Source organism: Bombus pascuorum, chromosome 2 (assembly GCF_905332965.1).
Source record: "Bombus pascuorum chromosome 2, iyBomPasc1.1, whole genome shotgun sequence".
Lineage (NCBI taxonomy): Eukaryota > Metazoa > Arthropoda > Insecta > Hymenoptera > Apidae > Bombus > Bombus pascuorum.
The window spans coordinates 432,418-448,984 of record NC_083489.1 but is presented as its reverse complement, the minus strand read 5'-3'; the positions used below and the strand labels follow the sequence as shown (position 1 = coordinate 448,984).

The window sequence follows — 16,567 nt, the reverse complement described above, 5'->3', positions numbered from 1 at the left end:
TATTGAAAATAATTCATGTATTGTTTTCTAAAATTATGAACAAGTTTATTTTTCCAATCAATTGAAAAGTATGCTGTAAAAAGAGTACATTTTAATTTACATTTTTGGTCTTTTTATCATTTTATTAAAAATTTACAAGTATCACTACTATTGGTGCTGCTACTCTCCAATTTGTATTGTTGTAGTAAAATAGGTTATGCTATAATACGTATGTAGAACCAATGTTAGTAATTTACCATAATATATAATTTATACTATTTTTATATAAAAATACGCGATATACATTAGAAAGAGAATGAAAAAATCGAATGACGCGTTAGTTGTAAAATGAATCAGAACGAATTAAAACGATCGACCAAAATTTTTTTCCCTGAGCAATTTCGAGTAAGAAAATTGTCTTTACCGAGATTATATTGGACATTAATTGAAAATAGCACAATATAATCAAATCTTTGATCAAATAAAGTATAATATTTAGAAAAAGTCAAGTTTACAGATTATTAACAAAATGCTACTGTCGATTAAAAGAAAATAATACTGGTTTTCATCGAAGAAAACTACCGGTCTAAAATGAACACTTTATAATCGATAATGATATTCGTTAAATCTAGTAAGTCTCATAAGTTTTGCTTTGTCATTATCCGAAGAATTGAAGACTATATGATGTTTCATGGTAAATATTAATCTTCGGTAAACAAAACACTAAAGGCATAGTAGATATATCCCTGTCATGTTCTTTTCTTTCCTGTTTTTAGTGCAGATGATGCTTTCCTTTCCAATGTACAATTTTGGAAATGATCGTATATCTGTAAACAATTTGTTTACCTTTTTCATATTTCATACATAATTTTTATAGATAATAATAAATATATAATTTTTAATTTATTATCTGCTCTTTTGTGTTATCTGAAACTTGATGTTACTTTAATCTTTCATTTCCAATGTCATTTAGATTTTCATGATTTTCTATTTTTTCAGCTTTTATGTTGTTTAATTACAATGCATTTACATATATCAATATATTTTAGGTTCCCCATGGTGTGAACTTATAATGTGATATCATTGAGAATTTGTTTTTATTCCACAAGATTATGACTATAACCATGTAGAATTTAGTATCAAGAAGATGACGCCTCATTTTGTAGCTCTGACACCCATAAGAAGACGATGTTTGATCATACTCTCAATAGTATTAATACCATGCGCCATTCTAAACCTTTTATCACCATCAGAGTTGCATGAAGAAACAGTCTTGCAAAATAGTATCGCAGAATTACAAGCTAAATTGGAACATTTACATGCTAAATATATTACAAGTCAAGAAGAAATAAATTTATTGTCACATCAGTTATTGCAATTAATAGAGAACAATCACATTTTGCCAGATCTTCAATTTTTACTTAACAATGCTACATCAAATGTGACCAACATAAAATTGCCATCTATATATAACTTTCTTCCTCATTTTTTGAACGATCCGAATAGTCTACGCCCAGCATTTGTACAGAGTAAAGGTCGCACTGGAGTTAGCATGGTACTTGGTGTACCAACAGTTAAAAGAGAAGTACAAAGTTATTTAATGGCAACGCTTAAAAATTTACTAGATCGCATGAATTCTGTGGAGACAGCAGATACCTTAATCATCGTGTTAATTGCAGAAGTAAGTATTTGTAAGATAACAAAGTTGCCTTGAAATATTGAACTATACCTATTTTTATCTATGTATCATTTATATATATTTTTACAGACGGATTTGGAATATGTAACATATGTTGCAAAACAAATTGAAGTTCAGTAAGTTATATGTAAAAAATAGCAATGTTTGATGCTATCCATTTCTTAATATATCTAATATATTTGTTTATATCTCAGGTTCCCAACCGAATTTGAAGCTGGTGTAATTGATGTAATATCTCCATCCGCATCTTATTACCCAGATTTATCCAAATTGCATGATACTTTAGGCGATGACCACCAAAGAGTTGTTTGGAGGTCGAAACAAAATTTAGATTTTGCATTTCTTATGTCATACGCTCAGACAAAAGGAACATTTTATGTACAACTAGAAGATGATATTTTAGCTAAAAAGAATTTTATAACAACAATGAAATCTTTTGCACTACAAAAGATAGCAACTAAAGAGAATTGGTTTGTTTTGGACTTTTGTCAATTAGGATTTATCGGTATGTTATATTGATATCGATGCGTTAATTGCCAAAATTAATTGCTTTGTTTTATATTCATAATTTTTTTTATCAGGAAAGTTATTTAAATGTGCAGAACTGCCATGGTTGATACAATTTTTTTTAATGTTTCATAACGATAAACCAGTTGACTGGTTATTAGATCATTTGGTATCAACTAAAGTTTGTAGTCTTGACAAAGATAGTGTAAGTGTATACACTTAATAGCGAATTAGGAAGAAATATATTTTAAAGACATTTATGTTTGTATGTAATGTATTTAAGTTAATCAATGTTTTGTATATTTTAGAAACATTGTAAAATGGCTAAAGCAGAATTATGGGTTCACTACAAACCTTCGCTTTTTCAACATATAGGAACACACTCTTCGCTGAAAGGAAAAGTACAGAAATTGAAGGTACATATATTAAAAGGAAAACAATTACACGTATGATATTTCTGGTCTTTTTTTTCTACATTCTATAGTTATTATAAATGTTATGCTTAGGATAAACAATTTGGAAAAATAACATTATATTATGCGCACGAAAATCCAGAAGCGACAGTAGAAACACAAATTAAACCTTACAAACAATATACATTACAAAAGGCCTATAAAGGTGAATCATTCTTTTGGGGTCTTTTGCCGCAACCTGGAGACCATTTAAAATTCAAATTTTCCCATCCTATTTTTATAAAAAGGTATTTTAAACACGTATCATATTTTATGCAACGAGTAATTATGACGTTAACTTTTGTAATACAGGTACTTATTTAGAAGTGGAAATCCTGAGCATCCATCTGATAGATTTTATAACACTACAGTAGAGGTCTTTACAAAGATATCTGCATCCATGAATAGAAACAGTAATGACATTACCGAGGATGGTTATGTTATTATAGGTATTGTACAATATTATACAAATAGGCATATGTAATTAATAATATATATAACGCTGTTTATAATTAGGAAAGTTTGACGCACTTGGGATTGCTCAAGGAACAGTAGATCCAAAATTAGGGAAAATATTGATACTTCGTTTGACAGTACACAGCGAAAGTGAAAATTGGGCTATCTTATCTGAGGTAACATTTGTCAGTAAAGAATGTTGTTATATTTATAAATGTTATATAAGTAAAATTTACACAGATTTTCACATTTATTTTTCATTTTTTATATTAACAGATTCATATAGTCGAAGATCATCCTAGTTGACCTTCGGAAAAAATATTTCGAAAATTTTTTCGGCATCATTTACAGGGATAATATAAGTTAATTATTAAATTATTTTTAATTTTATTTTCGTGTCATCATATCTGATAGATTATAGATTAAAGATTATTTTTCACCGTCCACCATGAGAGATAGCTTATATAATACTTTAGTAAATCTGATTTTAATTTAGAAAGTGAGTTTAACAAAATTTTGTTTTTATAAGATGAATCATCATTACGCATAACGGGACGATATAAATATAAGTCCTTTATTAGCAAAAATGTTTAATTCTTTTTCCGAGGTATGTTTTCGAGCAACCTACGAAATTTTTGACCAATTTTACCAATTCTCTAATCGAAACAGTACCTGCGTAGTCAATATATTATTTCATTTATCAAAGATCAAAACACCACTTATAATTTTATGTAGGTATTTCTAGTAAGTGAACAAGGAAGTTTCTGTGACTTGAATCTCTCGCACAATATTATTAATGCGAATAGGAATGTCATATACTTAACGTCGCGATAAAAATAAGTGCCAGACTATTTTAAGAAATGTTAAGGTCAGTGGAACAAACAAGTGATTTATCTTTTCGTAAAACAAGGAAAAATCGTTAAACAAATATACATTTGTAATATGTGTAATTATGTACAATTTATATACTTTCTGTAATATATTATTAAAGGTATATTATTAATGTCTACAGATTTGAATACTTGTTATATATTAAAAAGCGAACGGTGATTTGAAGTTTGTATGGTTCTCGTATATGTATTATTTATTTCGTATAGCTTCTTATATAAATATATATTATTATAAATATACATATATATATATATATATACATACATAAATATATACACACACATGTATTTTCATATAAAATAAAATATATTTTTTTGAACATTAAAATATACGCTTACTTAGGACTATTGTAATTACTGTACGCTATTTGCTACATATACTGCATTATAAGTTTACATTAACGGAGATATTATTTTCATAATAATTTATTGATATCGATTAAACCGTATAAGGATCGAGTCGATTAAAAATTGCCATTACTTTTGAGTAAAATTATTTTAAACGCTTTCGTATTTAATTACGTCCTTAAAGAAACCATTACCCTGAATGGTTTAGGACTGATGGTGACTCCATCGACTAGATCTTCCGTCGATGGTTCTTCTCCAGGTACTGTGGAAAATGTGAATGCTTGTAACAGAGTAGTAGCTATAATAAATGTATTGCTTCTAGCTAAATTTTCCCCCATACAACGACGTCTGCCTATTGTAAAAAAAAAAAAAAGACAACGGTGTTAAACATATGATTATTAAAAAAAAGAAAATGATTACGTCTCATAATGTTGAAATATGTACCGAGGCCGAATGGCAAGTACGTGGGCGGCGTAATAATATTACCACTTTCGTCTATAAATCTTTCTGGTCGGAAGTTTTCGGGATCACCCCATGATTCATCCATTAATACTCTATTGAAATTTACCAAAAGCATCGTATTCTAAAACAGCGTTAGCTATATTACTCGCTTAAAGATTTTAATTGTTTCGTACTCGATATCTTTCGTCGCATCAGATACTTACTTTTGGTATCGTATGACCCGATATCGTAGTATCTCTTAGCGCTCTATGTGGGACGTTTAACGTTTTTCCTGCGAAGAATCTCAATGATTCCAAGACGATAGCGTTCATATATGTCATTCTAAAGTGAGATAATTAATTACATTTTATACAGATGATCGATAAAAAATATTACGTTTTCTAATAGCAATCTTAGAATCAAATTTTTGTCAAATTTTGTCTTTCTGAATCACCTCGTTCGATCTTCTAGAGTCGGAAGTCTGTTACGTCCAATTACTCTATCTATTTCTTCGTGTGCCTTTTTCTGTATTTTCGGGAATAGCACTAAATATAAAAAACAAAAGCAAAGACCTTTGGACGTAGTTTCTGAGCCTGCTGTAAATAAGTCCATACAAATGGCAAGCAATTGAGATTCTGAAACATAATTCAGTATAATTACAATCGATCTAAATGAAATATTACTCTTAAAACGTATCTCTAATATTCAAATACCTGAAAACGTGTTGTTATAATTTTTTGAGTTCAAAACAGTTAGATATACGTCCATTAAATCTCGCGGCGAGTCTGGTACAAAGCCGTTCTTATGATTATCCAGTTCATCCTACAATTATATTACTTAGCTTCTCTTATAATTGACTTTCAGTATTCAAATGGTATTTCGTTTACCTTCAAGTACTCCCACAGTTGTTGATGAACCTCCACGAACGATTTGTAACCGGACATTTCTGGCGCGATAAATCTCAATAGCGGAAAATGACTAAACGGTGCTCCTAACATATCGATTTTCGTTAAAGCCTGTGTCATAATCCGTTGGAAATAAGTTAGCTCCTCGTCATCGATATTAAACCTGAATCAGATATCTCGAATATAAATTTTGTTATTGAAAAACTGTTTGATCTTTCAACGAGACCGGATCGATATTTCAACTATCAAATAAGATAATACTTGGAGGTAACAGACAATGAACAACCTTTTACCAGCTATCATTCTCCACAAAGTATTGAGTACTGTAATTCCAAACACGTCGTTCATTGGAATTATCGTTGCACGATGGGATCGAGCCATCTTGATTTCCACGTATTCGTAAGCATCTACGTATAAATCCGAGGCTTTTAGTTGCTTTTCGCTCGTTGTACGCTTCTCCATTAATTCTGACTCGTTCGCCTTATCTTTTTCAATTAATCGATATATCTGTCCATTGTCATACTCGTTATTATTGCAATACATTTTAGATTCGTTTATTCGATTATTACGTTCGTCGTTAATTAACTTTTTGATGTGTTCAACGAGCGATCGGCACTCTTCTTGTATTATCACAGCCATGTCTTGCCGACCGAAGCCGAGGTCACGGAGATGTTTCAACACGAATCTTCTTTGCTCGATCCACAAATTTCCATCCACGAGAATTAATCCTTGAATCGAAAAGATCCAAATACGTAAATAAAAAATGAATTTTGATTTAATTAGATAAGTAAAGAAAAAGTCGATGCCGATGAAGTTACCTCTCCTACAACCGGAAGTTCGCACATCGTAAAGTACACCAAGCGGTCTTCCATCGCAATCTTCATTAGCGAACATCGTTCGAATGCTCTCATAATCATTTAGTATCACGATACGGTTCACGCCGATTTTCAGACCGACTACTGGTCCATATTTCTTACATAAAGTGAAACAGGTCTTGAACATGTAACCAGTTTTCTTGCGAAGACGAATCAGTTCGATGGCGCAACCCAAAATTGGCCACCATTTTGGACCTAAAATCCTTGAAAATTAGACATACACCGACCGCGCTCTTCTTAATATTTATCGAATTGTTGAAAATAATTTTTTTATTCGATTTCTTTTTTTTACTAATCGATAATCGGCTTGGGGCAGGAAGTTAAAAATGTATAAATTAAGGGAAATATAAGTTAGAGAATATAAACACCTGGAGGGTATCCTTTCGGTTTCCGCGATCCTAGATATAGTAGCAGTAAGAGTAGTATTATACATAACACCACCGTGGAAAACATACTGCGAACAAAATAAATACCGTTATAAGTTTACTTTACAAGGTACTCGATATTTTAACGCAAATGTATTTGTTTATTTATTTAGAAAATCACGGCCGCAAACCCTACGGCACGAGGAGCAATAACGAATAACGAATGTACAACAAAGGAAGCAAAGATGAAAAAAGAATATAAATATATGAGAGAAAAGATGTCGAAGAAAAGATGGGCGAAAGAAGTTGCGTTATAAGAACAACGCTGATTGCCTTAACTTATGAAACCAGCTCCTTCGGAGATATTATTTGCGTAGTAAGTTGCCTATTCTAGTAACGGGGCCAGAAAATCTGAGATCACTCGAGAACAAAAAGAAAAATCAACCCGAAAGACCAGAGTATTGCATAAATAAATTCTAGACCGCATATACCATATCAATTATATAGTATCTTTAGCGGAATATAACGTTTCATATCGATACATTTTCATAAAAAAACTTTTAGAAATACGCTTGCGATAGTTTCGATAAGGGAAAGTGATTAAACGAGACTCTCACCTCGATTGCCGTTTCCGACTATGAAACGTGGGTTTGCGCCGCGCTTTTGAGGAAGAAAGTGGGCATGCACGCAGACTCGTGAGAGAAAGTTACACGGAAAGGCCGAAACATGCTCTCACTTTCATTGTTTCATAACTCTTTGCGTAATCGGTGTATACACTTAGGCGTTTTTATTCTATTTCCAAACGTGTCATCTCTTTCGATATATTCCAATTCCATCTTCGATCACCGATCCCATGTCTACGATACACAATACTATCAACAATATTATCGCGACCAGTTGTACTTTTTGTCCTCTTCCTCTTTTATTAAAACAGCCCTTTTATCTTCACTGTTTAAGTATTTCGTGAATCATACGACAATCAAATTTTCGTTATTGTAAACTACTTTCTAAACTTTCCTATGCAACTGTCTCCCTTTTCAACATATTTTCTTTCGTCTTGTATTTTCTTGATAAATAATAATTTTGCGAACGAATCAAAAAAATACAATCAAAGTCTATGAATAATAAATTTATAGCGTTCGAATATTAGCGCGATAATTTATCAATGATTAATTTAGAAAATTTGTTTTAAAGTTAGATAAAATGCAAATCGATATAGAAACAATTTTTACATTTAATTTAGATTATTAAAAATTACCAAAGCGACAATTTGTCTGATACGTTTATTCGTATCTTTAAATCGATCTTACCTTACATCTGGAGAAATTTGCTGTTCTGTCGTGCACGCAAAACTGGCCGTGGTCCAGCCTGCAAACGGCTTTTAAATACCCCTCTTCGTATCCAACGATTTTTCATTTTGCGGACAGAAGATAACAGCTTTAAGTTGTATCTTCAGTTAAAACTTGTTGAATAACAGTTTTATGAGACAGCTTAATACGGTTATCTTCTGGCCGTAAAATGAAAGATTGTTGGATACGAAGAGGAGTATTTGAAAGCAATCTTATACAATTTAAATACAGTTCAACCATTATACGCGCATCACGAGTAGAATAATTTATTAATATTAGTGAAAGTTATACATATTAACGATATCTAGCTGTAAATAACAAAATGAATTTTTAGAAGCACACTGGAAGAAGCGGAAGTTGCTGTTTTCTTTTTATTTAAAATCATTAATAATTACATCGACAGTCCTTCGATTACTTCGACTTAGTAATTGCAATGCTTGTTCTTTATACCGTGTTCTTCCGAGTTGACTCCTTTTTCCCAACGATCTCAGAATTCCCAAACTATGCAACTATTGTAGTATTTTTGAACGAGTCGATATCTTCTCTAGATCTTACTATAAGTTCAGGCGATCAGCGTTGCTATTATTTGACTTTTAACGAGTTGCTATAGCGTAGCTTGCTTTGTTCGTCTTTATTACAAATACTTCTCTTCATTGTACAAATATAGAGCTTGTGCCCGTGATTTCTAAATAAATAAATTAATTAATCTTATCGGAATATTCTCTTTTTAGAAGTAAATTTTATTGTAGTAAATAAAAGGAGCATCAAGCATGAAACTGAAAAGATCAAATAAATTGTTCCGTACCGCGATCCAGTCGATAAACACTCGGTCATTTTTTCAGTCACAACAACCGTTCGAGAGTAACCGTTTCTAATTTTCTAAAGATGCCATGTATCTTCTCCCGTCTATGTTTCCCTTAACGCATTCACTCGGACCAGCGATAGTCCCCAAGAAGTCGTTACTGCCGTGCCGAAAATTAATCTTTATTACCATTAATTCTGCCTGTTCTGCCTAAAATCTGTCTGAAATAAGGTTTAATGTTTGCCACCGAATCCTTTATTTTTACGATGCATTATCGAGGCGCTCCCCGGTTTTGTTAACTGTAACTAACGATTAAATGTTGGGACACGCGCGATTTCCGCGTTCGTCACTCGAGAGTACGCTTCGTATCTACGTTTGGGGGCTTCGGTTTGGGGCGGTCGGTTCTCATTTTTTCCTATCAGTTTTTCCAACCAATTAACAGCGATGACCGTTACCCTTACTTCTTCACCGAAATTTTTAATTGACTAATCCGCTTGTCCCATGTTCTAGGCTCGTCCATCTCAAATTTTCATCTTTTCCACATATATCACTTACACTCAGCTTTCCGCACAAGACGCGCAGTGAAACGGTACCGTCCCGTGTACACTGAACATTCATACGCACATTCGAGACGAGAATTTATGATTCTCGTTGACGAGTCACACCGCAGACGCGTCTCTAAGCGAACACAGTCAAACATGAATATAATCAAATATTTTTTATTGTGCAGTTACTAAATTACGCATAAATTATTCATGTATGTTCTTTCTCTTTTTCTATTTCTTCTTCTTGTTCTACTTTTTCCTCTCCCTCTACTTTTACGATTTCAAAAGGTAGACGATCACCCCATTCGCTACTCCTTGCACAACGATATGTATTTCTAAAAATGCAAAACATTATATTAACGCCACTGAAATTCTTTTGTAATATATTTTTTAAAACTTAGATAATACACACTTTCCACTTTTCCATGTGGTAAAAATTTGTTCTTCTAATTTTCCGGAAGATGTACACATACGGCATATAACGTGTCTAGAACGTTTCAATACTTGTCTGACAATTCGAGGCCACTTACAATCATTTTCAGGACGGTTACCTAAAGAATTATACATTTTTAAAAAAGAAATATATACTGGGAATTTTATTTATTGTTCCTAGATTATTTTCATTACATGTAACTGACATTATTATCTAATATCGTGCTAAAGTACCTTTTTTGAGTACCACATACGAGTAACGTTCACGTTTGTACATCGAGTTTTCACCAATAGGTAATGTTAGGTAAGTAATTTCAAAATTACAAGGAGTCTTATCTGTCATATACCTAGGGCACTCTTTATCGTGAGGGCACTTAAATGTTAATATTATATGTTAAATTAGTGTCTACCATAAGATGATGGTTATATTAATACTTACAGGTGAAAATACATGAGCATCATAGGCTTTTTTAGACTTCAATATAAAATCTCGTGCTTCGTTAACTAGCTACTTAAAATAAAGTGATTAGTTATAAATACATTATTTAAAATCAATTACATTTTTAAGAGTGTGTATAGCTTACTTTGAATCCAGCATTCGTTCCTTGTTCTATAATAATCAAATATTGTTCTGTTTTATGCCATAATTTTGAAATTGTTTCAAGACGAGACATTTGATGCGGTAATTCGAATAAAGAGTACGCACTCACTACAATATCGTAAGTTGGCTACAATAGAAACAACATCTTTAAACTCTGTTTTAGATATTTTATTACGATGTAAGTTATATTCTTACAACTGGAGATGCAGGAAAAAATTGCCGATAGAAAATATATCTTGGTTTAACTTGTGGTATAGCTCTTTTTATGAGGTATTCAGACAATTCATGCATATCTTTAGAAATATCAACGCAATAATACTCCTGAATAGAATTAACCCAGAATTTTGAGGCTGCCCTAGCAAAATTAGATTTATATTCCCTTAATATTTTTACTTCGATATCTTTAGAAGAAAGAAAAATAATTTTTATGTATATTATATCTTACCACATAACTGTTCCAGTACCCGAACCAAAATCAAATAATGTCTTTGGCATGAAATTTTTATCATTATTAACAATTTCGTTGAAAATTTTATACAAAACAGAATATTCAGGCATACTTCTATTAACTAAATATGCTAAGCTTGTGTAACTATCGTATTGAATCGGTGCCCAATTATAAACAATACTTTTAAGAAGCCTGTTAGCTTCTGAGTATTTAAATTCATCATCGTTATTTGAATCTTGCATTTCATGTTGGTTAAATCTTGACTGAACTTCTTTCATTTTCAAACGAATATCTTTCTTTTCTGGTGGAAGCTTTCGATTATGTAGATGTGCTGCTAATTTTTTACTGCTCGCAGATATGACTTGTAATGAAACGGTTCTATCTGTAAAAGTATAAAGTTAATATTTGAAATATTTAAACATAACAATCATAAAATCTTATATTAATGATATACAACATATTTTTTTAAGTTTGTTACCGTGTAGAATGTTTCGAACTGTGTCTGCAAGCCAACTTGGTTGCTGTACTTGTCTAGGTTTTAATATACCTGGGTGTTCTTTATGTTTAAGTCTATTATTTGAAAGTGATTTATTCACAGTATCTATAACTTCCATTTTTTGTTTTGTTGAGAACTAATAAAACGAAAGCAATATCTAAATTTGTGCTTTCATATATATACTTAGTAATATAACATGATAATTAATATAAAATAAAAAAATAAGACATAAACTTATATTACTTAGTAATGGAAAATAATAAGCTATGATTATTCCTATAAGAACAATGTATTAATATAAATGTTCTTAATTACCCATCGCATTTGTTTATATCCCGAAAAAGTTAATCTTGTTGACATGATAATAATATTATTTCTGAATATTGCTTTTCTATCAATTAAAAAACTATATATAAAATATTAACAGTTATAATATAAGGACGTACTAACTTTAATGCCATTAATTAAAACAACAATATGAATATTCAAAATTCGATGAGTCGTACAAACTATGATAATATTACAATATAATGTAGTATATGTATAATCTATAACCTCAAAGAAATTCTACGTAAAGGTATCTATCGTATGCTTGACATGTTTTTTCTAAAATAATTTATGAATCTCCTTTATATACAATTAATCGTGATATATGTGCACCGCTACAGTCGGTGAAATTCGAACACTACAGTTGTCGAATTAATTAATTCACAAAAAAATGAAATTCACAGAGCACTTAAGTGCTCATATTACACCAGAATGGAGAAAACAATATATAAATTACGAGGTAAAAGAATTAGAAATATTTATTTTCGATCTAACGTCAACTTTATAAATTGGTAGTTAATAATCGAACGTTTTAAGAAATGTATATTAAAATAAAAATACTATTTTATAGGAAATGAAAGCATTGCTCTATGCTGCAGTAGAACAAGCACCAGCTGCAGATATAACGGAATCCCACATATTAGAACGTTATTTTAGCAAATTTGACGAACAATTTTTTCACTATTGTGATAAGGAATTGGCAAAGATAAATACGTTTTATTCAGGTAAATTTTTCATTAATTTTCATTTCTCATTCTTGCAATAATTATTTAATTATCTTACAATATTAATTAATAAGTATATTAATTATTTGTCTATTTCGTTAGAAAAATTAGCAGAAGCAACACGTAGATTTGCAACCCTCAACAATGAATTAAGTGAAATTCTGTCAGTTTCTGAGCAGGTACAGGGAAGTCGTAAAATCCGTTACCGTAACAATATTCTGCACAAAAAGCCAGTTTCAGCACGAAAACTTCAAGAACTGAAATTAGCTTTTTCTGAATTTTATCTCTTTCTCATTTTACTTCAAAATTACCAGAATCTTAATTTTACTGGATTTAGAAAGATATTAAAAAAACACGATAAAGTGAGTAAAAACAACTAATGTATATAAAAGTTTGTATTTACAATAATTAATAGAAAATTGTTACGTTAGCTTTTAAATATAGATCTTGGAGCAAAATGGAGAGCAGAGCATGTAGATACAGCGTTATTTCACACGCACAAAGACATAGACAGACTCATTGCAGAAACAGAAGCATTGGTTACCAGAGATTTGGAACATGGTGACAGACAACGTGCTATGAAACGTTTAAGAGTCCCTCCGCTCGGAGAACAGCTTTCTCCATGGATTACATTCAAAGTGGGACTTTTTTCAGGGGCTTTTGTGGTTCTTCTTATAGCAGTGGTACTTTCAGGTAGCCAGACACACGCAACGCACGTATAAAGAAGTTTTTAATATTTGTATCGTTTGATAGGTGCACGTTACAGCGACAACAATAATTGGCGAGTTTTGTGTAGATTATATCGTGGACCACTTCTTATGATTCAGTTCCTTTTTCTCATGGGAATTAATGTATATGGATGGAGATCTTCCGGTGTAAATCACGTTTTAATATTTGAACTGGATCCCCGTAATCACTTATCGGAACAGGTTGTATACTTTGTAAATGTTATGTATGTAAGTTACTGACATATATAATATATTTTTAGCACATTATTGAAATGGCTAGTGTATTTGGATTGGTTTGGTCTCTATCAATTTTGGGATTTTTATACAGCAAAACATTAGGAATACCACCATTTGTTCAGCCTGTAAGTCTTTGTAATATATAAAATTATTAAAAGATATATGTAAGTTATGTTTCAGATGTTGTTGTATATATTACTAGTTTTGTTTTTGTTCAATCCAACAAAAACATTACGTTACGAAGCTAGATTTTGGGCACTCCGTGTCTTGGGTAGAATATTTTGCGCTCCATTTTTCTATGTCGGATTTGCTGACTTCTGGCTTGCTGATCAACTTAATTCGCTAAATACTGTTTTCTTAGATTTTCAATATTTCGTTTGCTTTTATGTGCAAAATTCTTCGTGGACCGACGTCACTGGTTCGTAATTAGATATTGTAAATTATAATTTTACAGCTCAACAGAAGTCAGTAATTACCTAATCGATGTATTTTTTGGTAGATGCAGAAACTTGTATAATGCGCGAATTATCAATGAGATTATTTGTAGCTTGTTTGCCAGCATGGTTTCGATTTGCACAGTGTCTACGGCGATATAGAGATACAAAGGAAGCCTTTCCTCACCTTGTAAATGCTGCGAAATATGCTACTAGTTTCTTCGTTGTAGTATTTTCTTATTTACATTTAACTAACGCTAGTAAGTACCTTTAAGAATAGTTAACATAACGAAAAAATTATAATACGTCTAGAGTAATTACTACCTTGCAGAGTATTACGCGATGTCTACCGAAAATCCCTATTTTTATTTATGGATAATCGTAAGTATTATGAGTTCTTGTTTCACGTACACATGGGATATAAAATTAGATTGGGGATTGTTTGACAATAACGCAGGAGAAAATAAATTTCTAAGGGAAGAAATTGTTTATTCCTCTCCGGTAAGTTTGATTGTTTATATAAATTAAGATAGTAATTTTATATCTATGCAGTAATATTTATATTATGTTGTAGTACTATTATTATTTTGCAATAATCGAAGATTTCATACTCCGTTTTGGTTGGGCATTTTCGTTATCTCTCACCGAAATGGGATACGTACATGCAGATTTAATGGTTTCTATAATTGCGCCATTGGAAGTGTTCAGGTAAGTTAGAAGTAAGTTGATATCGTTAGCAACATAGACATATTTTTAGAAATTGCGATTTTGGCTGTACATCCATGTATGATCTATTTCATACTGCACATCGTTATGTAGTCTCATTTTTAGACAAGCTTCATGACATTTTTCGTTTGCATGAAATTTAAAATCATTTTATATTTCAGTCACGCAAGATTTATAAAGCGATGTTGACTAAATGAAACAACTAATAAATCATAATAAACAACAAAATAAAATTTTTGTTTGTTTTTAATTTTTATCCCTGTTTTATTTATTCCATCGTGTATTTCATTAATCGCATTAATCTTTTCTTCCATCTTCGTTAAACGTTTAAGTAATTTTTTATTATTGTCGATTTATCATCAGTAACTACGTAAACGTTTTTATTTATCATAAGAAATATTATGTATCAATTCGCCTTACTAATCAGTTGATAGAAGGTACATATGGAATTATTTTCGTCTGGAAAACGAACACCTATACAATGTAGGCAAATTTCGAGCTGTCCGAGATATCTCCATAGGGCCTTACAGACGCAATGAGCACGATCAACCGAAGGCTGCTATACATCTTATGGATCGTACGAACAGCGACGATGATGAAAGGACGGCGTTTCGTGATCATTGAAATTGTCATCTTGTAATTGCATCTTTTATTCTTGTATACTTTAATTTGTAAACATAATCATTTTCATGTGTATATATACACACACAATGTATAGCCTCCATTTATCAATGAAATGAATTCTTTTTTCCGTATTTGTATATTATATACTAACTTGCATGTTTCGCATGTTAAGTCAACTAATGGTTTAATTTATGCTTTCAAGCTCGTATTTATCCATCATTTTATCACATCCGAAGTTGTCACGCATAAAGATCGATTACACGTACAATTTTGATTTCGAAGTAATTGCTGCTCCTTCCTAATAGGAGATTTGTATGGAATTTTTTCCGTTTGGAAAACGAACACCTGAATAATTGCGGCAAGTTCAGAGCTGTCAGAGATATATCTGTTGCACCGGTTGATTGCTCTGATCAAACTCAAATCTTGAGGATGATGGATGCAGCGGACGGGGTGACCAACCGGAAGAGAAAGCAAAACGTAGGGGATAAAAAGACATCACGCACATTTTCTAGAGATGAATCTCTAATTTGTGATCTTGATACATAAACCTACTCAAGTACAACAAGCGATTTAAAAAAGTTGCATATTAATCGATTTCTCTCTGTAAATGTAAAGAAAATAATAGTTTTATTCGTATCGTTAAAGTACAAGTATGTATCAGAATGATTCTACGAGTTAGATGTAACACGTGGTAAATGTATAAATCTCGTGAGTGTATTATCAAGTTGTTATACAACATCTATAGCTATGCTTGTATTCTTGCCATAATTTCGTGTATGAATTTTTCGAGAGTTTCGAGATGTTCGTTGAACATGTCAGAATCTTAAATTCAAAATGTGACGGTAAATACACCGCGAATAAACACGAATTTTTCTTAATCGTACAAAATATCAATTACAAATTGTAATTAAAATAAAGTATTTTGATGTTTTTAGTAAGTTGTTGGAATTCTTTCTCTTAATAAATACGCTTTTCTATCTCCTTCTTCGTAATTATCGTTTGTTTATCGTTTCAACGTTAATTTTCGTTTATTTTGATAGAAAATAATAATGTTATTTTCCTTCGAGTTAACCCGAGCGTAATTCAAAATACTTCTATCGACTTCGAAGAGCTGAGCTGAATAAAACGAAGCGTTAAATGGCGACTGGTATCGTGTGTGATTTGAGTCGGATATAC

At 31.5% G+C, this 16,567-nt stretch overlaps 4 protein-coding genes across 4 annotated transcripts; 2 read left to right on the top strand and 2 right to left on the bottom strand.

Annotated features, from left to right (window-relative positions):
- Positions 1–205: 205 nt before the first annotated feature.
- LOC132916189 (alpha-1,3-mannosyl-glycoprotein 4-beta-N-acetylglucosaminyltransferase B) lies at positions 206–4,092 on the top strand. The gene is made up of 10 exons (XM_060975970.1): positions 206–673; positions 1,029–1,660; positions 1,748–1,794; positions 1,873–2,183; positions 2,260–2,390; positions 2,494–2,601; positions 2,692–2,885; positions 2,950–3,086; positions 3,154–3,269; positions 3,370–4,092. Exons 2-10 carry the CDS (start codon positions 1,127–1,129, stop codon positions 3,397–3,399), a joined length of 1,608 nt encoding a protein of 535 aa, XP_060831953.1. The 5' UTR covers positions 206–673; positions 1,029–1,126; the 3' UTR covers positions 3,400–4,092.
- A 196-nt stretch (positions 4,093–4,288) lies between these two features.
- Positions 4,289–7,116, bottom strand: LOC132916188 (probable cytochrome P450 303a1). The gene is made up of 9 exons (XM_060975969.1): positions 6,921–7,116; positions 6,496–6,747; positions 5,964–6,405; positions 5,660–5,840; positions 5,486–5,594; positions 5,227–5,407; positions 4,997–5,114; positions 4,776–4,914; positions 4,289–4,683 (listed from the first exon to the last, which is right to left on the bottom strand). Exons 1-9 carry the CDS (start codon positions 7,003–7,005, stop codon positions 4,502–4,504), a joined length of 1,689 nt encoding a protein of 562 aa, XP_060831952.1. The 5' UTR covers positions 7,006–7,116; the 3' UTR covers positions 4,289–4,501.
- Positions 7,117–8,627: 1,511 nt separating this feature from the next.
- On the bottom strand, positions 8,628–12,049 carry LOC132916191 (methyltransferase-like protein 17, mitochondrial). Its single transcript, XM_060975974.1, has 11 exons — positions 11,906–12,049; positions 11,573–11,726; positions 11,092–11,476; positions 10,842–11,001; positions 10,630–10,773; positions 10,485–10,553; positions 10,280–10,418; positions 10,026–10,164; positions 9,379–9,948; positions 9,072–9,289; positions 8,628–8,951 (listed from the first exon to the last, which is right to left on the bottom strand). Exons 1-9 carry the CDS (start codon positions 11,948–11,950, stop codon positions 9,822–9,824), a joined length of 1,362 nt encoding a protein of 453 aa, XP_060831957.1. The 5' UTR covers positions 11,951–12,049; the 3' UTR covers positions 8,628–8,951; positions 9,072–9,289; positions 9,379–9,821.
- Positions 12,050–12,148: 99 nt separating this feature from the next.
- Positions 12,149–16,329, top strand: LOC132916186 (solute carrier family 53 member 1-like). Its single transcript, XM_060975966.1, has 11 exons — positions 12,149–12,377; positions 12,489–12,642; positions 12,745–13,004; positions 13,074–13,335; positions 13,396–13,571; positions 13,631–13,732; positions 13,788–14,025; positions 14,107–14,301; positions 14,373–14,542; positions 14,616–14,749; positions 15,697–16,329. The coding sequence occupies exons 1-11, from the start codon at positions 12,309–12,311 to the stop codon at positions 15,935–15,937; spliced, it is 2,001 nt and encodes a 666-aa protein (XP_060831949.1). The 5' UTR covers positions 12,149–12,308; the 3' UTR covers positions 15,938–16,329.
- Positions 16,330–16,567: the final 238 nt, after the last annotated feature.

What these genes read in the sequence shown, in the direction of transcription:
- LOC132916188 (XM_060975969.1), bottom strand. Translation starts at nt 7,005, where the DNA reads ATGTTTTCCACGGTGGTGTTATGTATAATACTACTCTTACTGCTACTA. An exon ending in AACTGTGGGAGTACTTGAAG is followed by an intron (nt 5,595 to 5,659) that starts GTAAACGAAATA and finishes ATATAATTGTAG; the next exon opens with GATGAACTGGATAATCATAA. An exon ending in GTACTTGCCATTCGGCCTCG is followed by an intron (nt 4,684 to 4,775) that starts GTACATATTTCA and finishes TTTTTACAATAG; the next exon opens with GCAGACGTCGTTGTATGGGG.
- LOC132916191 (XM_060975974.1), bottom strand. Translation starts at nt 11,950, where the DNA reads ATGTCAACAAGATTAACTTTTTCGGGATATAAACAAATGCGATGG. An exon ending in ATGCTCATGTATTTTCACCT is followed by an intron (nt 10,419 to 10,484) that starts GTAAGTATTAAT and finishes TTAACATTTAAG; the next exon opens with TGCCCTCACGATAAAGAGTG. An exon ending in ACCACATGGAAAAGTGGAAA is followed by an intron (nt 9,949 to 10,025) that starts GTGTGTATTATC and finishes TTGCATTTTTAG; the next exon opens with AAATACATATCGTTGTGCAA.
- LOC132916189 (XM_060975970.1), top strand. Translation starts at nt 1,127, where the DNA reads ATGACGCCTCATTTTGTAGCTCTGACACCCATAAGAAGACGATGTTTG. An exon ending in GAAAAGTACAGAAATTGAAG is followed by an intron (nt 2,602 to 2,691) that starts GTACATATATTA and finishes TGTTATGCTTAG; the next exon opens with GATAAACAATTTGGAAAAAT. An exon ending in ATTGGGCTATCTTATCTGAG is followed by an intron (nt 3,270 to 3,369) that starts GTAACATTTGTC and finishes TTATATTAACAG; the next exon opens with ATTCATATAGTCGAAGATCA.
- LOC132916186 (XM_060975966.1), top strand. Translation starts at nt 12,309, where the DNA reads ATGAAATTCACAGAGCACTTAAGTGCTCATATTACACCAGAATGGAGA. An exon ending in GATAAATACGTTTTATTCAG is followed by an intron (nt 12,643 to 12,744) that starts GTAAATTTTTCA and finishes CTATTTCGTTAG; the next exon opens with AAAAATTAGCAGAAGCAACA. An exon ending in TTCGTGGACCGACGTCACTG is followed by an intron (nt 14,026 to 14,106) that starts GTTCGTAATTAG and finishes ATTTTTTGGTAG; the next exon opens with ATGCAGAAACTTGTATAATG.